At 53.2% G+C, this 7,113-nt stretch overlaps 1 protein-coding gene across 1 annotated transcript; it reads right to left on the bottom strand.

Moving 5' to 3' along the window:
* Window positions 1-3,957: 3,957 nt before the first annotated feature.
* KCNA5 (potassium voltage-gated channel subfamily A member 5) lies at window positions 3,958-6,814 on the bottom strand. The gene has a single exon (XM_032390910.1). The coding sequence runs from the start codon at window positions 6,564-6,566 to the stop codon at window positions 4,755-4,757; it is 1,812 nt and encodes a 603-aa protein (XP_032246801.1). The 5' UTR covers window positions 6,567-6,814; the 3' UTR covers window positions 3,958-4,754.
* Window positions 6,815-7,113: the final 299 nt, after the last annotated feature.

Genomic DNA, 7,113 nt, shown 5'->3' with positions numbered 1-7,113 from the left:
CTCAGAGTCCTAGGCAGAAACTCCAATTTGGCATTTTCTTCCTCCTCCCCAGAAATGGAGCAGCCTGTCCTATAGCCACTAGCATGGTCTAATTTTCATGAAGAGTTAGAAGTGAGTAACATCTTCTTAATAAGGCCTTCCCTGGTCTAGGAAATTGTAGCATGAGAGACCTTCCCCAAGCCAGGGGTCAACATTTGCAAGAAATACAAATTCAATGGGGTAAAATCAAATTAGGGAGCCAGGTCAGGTGTCACAGGCATGACTGGATGCCCAGGAGGCACCCTCTGTGTGACAGATAAACCGATGTGACAGGGATGCACAGCTCTTGAGCTGAGGCTGGTTTTGACATTTTTTTTTTAAAGATTTTATTTATTCATTTGACAGAGAGACACAGCGAGAGAGGGAACACAAGCAGGCGGAGCGGCAGAGGGAGAAGCAGGCTTCCCACAGAGCAGGGAGACCGATGCGGGGCTCGATCCCAGGACCCTGGGATCATGACCTGAGCCGAAGGCAGACGCTTAACCGACTGAGCCACCCAGGTGCTCCTGGTTTTGACATTTTTAAATGACTACATTTCAAATAGTTATGTGAGTATCTACAGTGGTAGTTTCCATTTGCTTCTTGGCCTACAAAGCCTATAATATTTACTATGTGACCCTTTTCAGAACTTTTGTCAACCTCAGCCCTGCACAACTGCTGATTGTCCCTGCCAATGTCAAATTTGGGACACCTACTATAGTCCTGGGAGTGGCACCAGCCTTGAACTCTGGACACCATGCGGAATGATGGTGATGAGAACAGGGCAGTCACTGTCTGGCCCACTACTCCCATCTCCCTCATCCCCAATTCCCTTCCCTCTTCCTAGCCACCTCCCAGGGCTCCAGAAGCTTCTCTTTTCTACCTTATGCTTCCTTACCCTCCCACACCTGACCCATAACCCTTCATTTTGAAACTCCCTCCAAGACATGTGATCACATGCTGTCTCGCATGACTTGCTTTTGTTTTACAGGAACTGCTTCCCCAGAGGGACTGGAAGCGTGAGAAGGCAGGGACCACGTCCTAACATTTGTCCCAGTATTCCCCATCCTCAGCACAATGAGGAGTGCTGGACCTGAAGCAGCTGGTGAGTAGCCATGAGCTGCTGAGGTCCAACTGCAGAGAGTACTTGAACATCACCCAGGTCACCCTCCACTGTGCACAAGCCTGCCATTTCTGGAGGGCACTAGGCGCAAGGTGTCCCTGCTCCAAGAGAAACACTTTGTGCCGTCCACTCCAAGCCCAGAAGTGCTCCTCTCGTTAACGCTAGAATCACTCAAAGGCGGGCTCTGTGAAAACATTCCTCTAGGGCTGATACTCTGTTTCATTTTCCCCTCCAGGGAGTGTCCCAGCCAGGCAAGGCACATCAAGGAGCTGGGGTTCTTTTTTTAAAGATTTTTATTCATTTGAGAGAGAGTGAGCACATGAGAGGGGGGAGGGTCAGAGGGAGAAGCAGACTCCCCGCCGAGCAGGGAGCCCGATGCGGGACTCGACCCAGGGACTCCAGGATCATGACCTGAGCCGAAGGCAGTCGCTTAACCAACTGAGCCACCCAGGCGCCCAAGGAGCTGGGGTTCTTAAAGCATGTGAAAAGATTTGTTTTTTGAATCTGTCATTGCTTAGAGTTCAGGAAGCATATGGACAAGACAAGAAACCAGTAAGTAGAGAAAAAGAGGGGCCAGATGCTTTGCAATAGGGAAGCTGTTCTTCCACAAGAGCATGACACAGAGTGAATATTAATTGAATAATATTTGTTATTACCCGCTCTCTGAGCTGTGGTGGCCAGAACTAGTAGATTATGAGCCCAGTGCTGGTTTCCTGCTGTGGGAGCCAAGACACAACATCTGGATAAAAAGCTTGGCTGGGGCCACTTGATCTAATCTCCTCAGGAAAGCAAAGGCTATGGAAAATCAATGACAGCAGAGAAGGGGAGGGTGGGAGAGGATGAAGGGTCCCCTTATCTCAGATAGCCTAGGTAAGAGCCTTGACATTCAGGCTCCTTTTTTGCTAATCATGTGAACAGGCAAACCAGGATGGCTGGAGTGAAACCGTGCAGCCTTTTTTGAGAATCATGGCAACAGGTGCCCTGAGGAGACAGATTGAAATCCTTGTAATGGGTGCCATGGTACCATGGCACTGAACTCTGGGATGCAAGGGTGCGTCAGGGTATTAGGGTACCCAACCCCCCAGAACTGCCCTCATCCCCTTTGTAACCCTGCTTTGCAGGATCCCCTTCTCCTGTGCAAAATATGGAAACTCTCTTTTCCTTCCCTCTCTCCCTGAGGATTTGTATTAAGACTGAAGCCACTTACTGGATATTTCAAGAATGAGTTTGCTCTATTTGGACCAACATCTAACAGGCATCTGTATACATCTAAGACCCGTGTGTTGCTGTCTATTTGAGCCTCAAGGAACTGATTTTCAGGTCATAGGTGGTGACGTCTTTTTTGTCTTTAAGGGAGGGTGGAGCCTGAAGGGGCATCCAGTCCCAATCACCAGGTGTGTGCTGAACTACACACATGAGCTTTAAAGCCAAAGAGGGCTTGGAGGTGAGACTGTGGAGTTGAGCTCAGGCAAAACGCCCTGCTTTTAGGCAGATTGTAAATTATAAATAAATAATCTCTGTTCTTCTTTTGCTTCAGCATGTAATGAAAAACAACAGAGCTCTGCCTGCACAGTCCTTCTGTTTCTGCCTCAGATTTGCTGTTAAGAGTTCCTGATTGGAAATGACTCCAGGCAGTCACAGACACTGGCTTTTATTAATGTGTCGGCATCTTATTTAAATCCACAGTTCTCAGACATCAATTTAGCAAAGCCTCCCTCATCCCACGGAGATGCGGATGCGCCCCTTGGAACCAACAATTAAACTCCCTGCTGTCGTGGGGGAGGCGTGAGTATGGGTCACCAGCCCACCTTGGAGGGGATATAAGACAACATGTCTTTGGATTATTTAGCTTATTTAGCAGCAAAAGCCAGAGCAGGAATCCGGAGCCCCAGAGAGAAATTGCAGCCAGTGTTATACCTACTGTGATATTCACCACAACCAGCCAGGGACCCAAGAGATTTGTTTTGAGTTTGGGGATATACTCAGCACAAGGCCACCATCTGTAGAAACTAGCCTTTAACATGGACAAGCAAATCCTTCCATATGGCTTCTTTCTGCCTCTGTCCCCCAGAAAGGCACTGCATTCTCCTCTGCCACCCCACGGTTGAGGGGGAGAGTTTAACAGCCAAGCACTGTTCCCTCCCTCCTCCATGACTTTCACACCAGGGCTGCACTTCTGTGAACAGGCTTCATATCTGGGAGAATCAGGTTTGTTTCACAGAGCTGTTGAGAGCCATGTGAAGCAGGACCTAAAGGATAACTCAGAAACGCAGCCCCAAGAGACGGCAGTGGGGCGGTGGGGGGTCTGATCTTCCGTTGCCTTTTAGCTGCATCCACACACTGTGCTGACAGTTGCGTCTGATACCACACCATCAGGCAGCATGTCAGAAACAGACTGAGACACACAGAAGTCACCCCTCTGTGATGCACAGAGGGGGCCCAGCAAAAAGAAGTTGACAATCAAATCATTACTTTTCCAGGGGCACCTGGGTGGCTCAGTCATTAAGCGTCTGCCTTCGGCTCAGGTCATGATCCCAGGGTCCTGGGATCGAGCCCCACATCGGGCTCCCTGCTCAGCGGGAAGCCTGCTTCTCCCTCTCCCACTCCCCACTGCTTGTGTTCCCTGTCTCGCCGTGCCTCTCTCTGTCAAATAAATAAATAAAATCTTAAAAAAAAAATCATTACTTTTCCAAGTAATCCACCCCAGTCAAGGTGGTGTTTGCTCTGATTTCAAAGCCAGAAACAGCAAGTGAAGGACTCCTTTTTAAAATTTCAAACAACAACAAAAACTAACAAACATAAAAAACAACTAACACTTGCCTCAACCATACAACATTTTATTTCCTGGGATAAAAATAAAGAGAATGAATTATCAGAAGTCTTTCTTCAACATCATTAAAATGTTTTTCAAGAAAGTTACAAGAATTGTTTAAGGCGCACAGAAAAGGTCAGTCTTGCCTTTCTTCCAGAACATTCTTTGCCCTAGATGCAAAACACCGATACCACATCTCAGAAAAGAGACAGGCTTATAGACACAGGAACCAGAACAGCCATAACCAGGGTCTCTGGCTCTAATATAAATATCACAGAATAAAACATCACAATAACTCTCTCTTCCATAAATACAGCATTCCTGGAAAATGTATCCAAAATATCTCCATCTGAACTACAGTACAAAAATCCACTTGCTGGCCATAAAAATAATATTTTCCCCTACATACAAATAAAATCATATGTAAAGCAAATTTGGAACACATAGAGGGGGTTACAAAATCTCTTGGGATCTGGGCTATTTAAAGTCATTTTTGTTTGGGTTATCCCTCTGCTGGGTATAGGGAACTGGCTACAAATACATCCATTTCACAGTGCTCACCATTTCAACAGCTCCTGCGTCATGGAACGTGGTACTTTTTAAAAATAGGCAACCCTTGGTGTCATGGAAATAAGAGGAAAAATGGGGGATCAAGGGAGGGAGGGAGGGAGAGAAGAAGTGAAAGAAGAGGGACAGACTTCAAGGTGGGCTTGAAATACTCTGTGGTATAAAGTAGATACCCAGGCTCAGGAGGCCTCCGCTATCCCCACCCCACTACCACCAGTCTGCCCAGGCTCCCCCTTACAAATCCGTTTCCCGGCTCGTGTCCAGGCAGAGGGTATAGAGGGACCTCCGCAAGTCCACATTGCTTTTGGCCTTGAGGTTACACTTCTCCAGGGGGCAGCTGCCCCTTCGGGCTCCGTCTGCATTCTCCAGGGACACCCCAGCCTTGCAGAGGGACCCCTTGCTCCAGCTGGTCTTCCGGGGGCCTCCGCTGTCCAGCCCTGTCCCATAGCTCTGGCTGTCCTGCTCTTCCTTAAGAGCTGCCTGCTCCTCATGGTCCGTCTCCCGGTGGTAGAAGTAGTTGAAGTTGGAGACAATGACGGGCACAGGCAGGGCGATGGTGAGGACCCCAGCGATGGCACACAGCGAGCCCACGATCTTGCCCCCCACCGTGACAGGCCTCATGTCCCCATAACCTACCGTGGTCATAGTGACAACTGCCCACCAGAAGGCATCTGGGATGCTGGAAAAGTGGGTCTCCTGGTTGTCAGCCTCTGCGAAGTAGACGGCACTGGAGAAGAGGATGACCCCAATGAAGAGGAAGAAGATGAGCAGGCCCAGCTCCCTCATGGAGGCCTGCAAGGTCTTGCCCAGGATCTGGAGCCCCTTGGAGTGGCGGGAGAGCTTGAAGATGCGGAACACCCGGACCAGGCGGATCACTCTGAGGATGGCCAGGGACATGGCCTGCTGCCCGTTCTGGCCGGGGCCCCCTCCACCCCCTGGCTGTTGCTCTGCCAGCTCAGTGCCCAGGGTGATGAAATAGGGAAAGATGGCCACCACATCAATGATGTTCATGATGTTCCGAGAGAACTCTGCTTTGCTGGGGCAGGCGAAGAAGCGTACAAGCAGCTCGAAAGTGAACCAGATGACACACGTGGTCTCTACAATGAAGAAGGGGTCAGCCAGGGTCCTAGGCGGGAGAGGTGCCACCGTAGGGCCAGAGGGAGGCGCCAGAGCCCCGCTGCCATTGGCGCCCCGGGAGGGCCCAGAAGGCTGGTGGGGCACTGGGGGATGGCGGAGCAGCTCCCGTTCATCCCTGAACTCAGGCAAGGTCTCCAAGCAGAAGGTGATGATGGAGATGAGAATGACCAAGACCGAGACGATGGCGATGCCCCTCGCGGACCCCGAGCTTTCTGGATATTCAAAGATAAGCCACACCTGGCGTTGGAACTCGTTTCGGGGCAGGGGCTTCTCCTCTTCTTTAATGAAGCCCTCGTCCTCTCGGAAGCGCTCCATGGCCTCGTCCCCCAGCTGGTAGAAGCGGATCTCATCTGCGAACACGTCCAGGGAGACGTTGACCGGCCTCCGCAGGCGACCCCCGGACTGGTAGTAGTAGAGGATGCCATCGAAGCTGGGCCGGTTGCGGTCAAAGAAGTACTCGTTCCTCAGGGGGTCGAAGTAGCGCAGGCGCTTGGCCGGGTCCCCCAGGAGGGTATTAGGGAACTGCGCCAGTGTGCCCAGCTGCGTCTCGAAGCGCAGCCCGGAGATGTTGATAAGGACGCGCTGGTGGTGAAGGGACCCCGCGCCCAGCACCTGGTCCTCCGCCATGCCCAGGGCGGGGTCTCCTTCTCCCTCCTCGTCCTCGGGAGGCAGCCGTCGAGGCTGCGGCGGCTCCTGGGGCAGCGGTGGCAAAGGCCGCCCTCCCGGATCCACTCCCCTCTGCGTGCCGCGCGCCCTTGGCGCCGGCTCTTTGGGTCCATCGTTGAGCCCAGCCGTCGGGGGACACTGGAGCTCTCCCCCTATGGTCTGGCCACAGCCTGTCCGGGCCTCACCTCCTCCTCTGACGGTCATGGTACCGCCGTTCTCCAGGGGCACCAGGGCGATCTCCATGGCCAGGGGGCAGGGGGCATGCTGCGCCCCTGCCGACCGGCGTCCGCGCCCCCCACTCACGCCCAGCTGGGCGACTCGCGTCCGGCTCTTCTCCCGCCGTCGGCCGGCCCCCCTATGGGGCAGGCTGGGGCTGCTGGCGCGATCCCCTGGCTCGGTCCTGACGTCAAGAAGCTGCTGCCCTGCTCTCTGCCTCGCTCTCGGTTCTGGCAGCCCGTTACCAAGCAGCCAAAAGCCTCCTTCCAGCAGATGCAACCTTCAGCCGCCCCTCTCTGGCTGCGGGGCGGCGCTCGGCCTCCACCCTGCGCGGCTCCCCCTCCTCTTCCCTCCCCGCGCCCGGTCCCCTCCCCTCCTCCATCTCCCGCCTCCCCTCCCGGGTATCGCGGCAGCGGGTGTCTCCCCGGAGGGCACAGCTGGGGCCTGGGGCGAGGGGAGAAAGGGGGGCTGAGAAGGGAGCTGCCCTGGCCGAGGGAGGGAGGGAAGGAGGGAGTAGGGAGCGGAGAGGCTGGAGGAACAGGTTGTACCGAGAGCGCCGAAACTCCCAGGGCAA

Source organism: Phoca vitulina, unplaced genomic scaffold (assembly GCF_004348235.1).
Source record: "Phoca vitulina isolate PV1807 unplaced genomic scaffold, GSC_HSeal_1.0 scaffold59, whole genome shotgun sequence".
In the NCBI taxonomy this organism is placed as follows: Eukaryota; Metazoa; Chordata; class Mammalia; order Carnivora; family Phocidae; genus Phoca; species Phoca vitulina.
This window is presented reverse-complemented; position numbering and strand designations above follow the sequence as displayed.

What these genes read in the sequence shown, in the direction of transcription:
- KCNA5 (XM_032390910.1), bottom strand. Translation starts at nt 6,566, where the DNA reads ATGGAGATCGCCCTGGTGCCCCTGGAGAACGGCGGTACCATGACCGTC.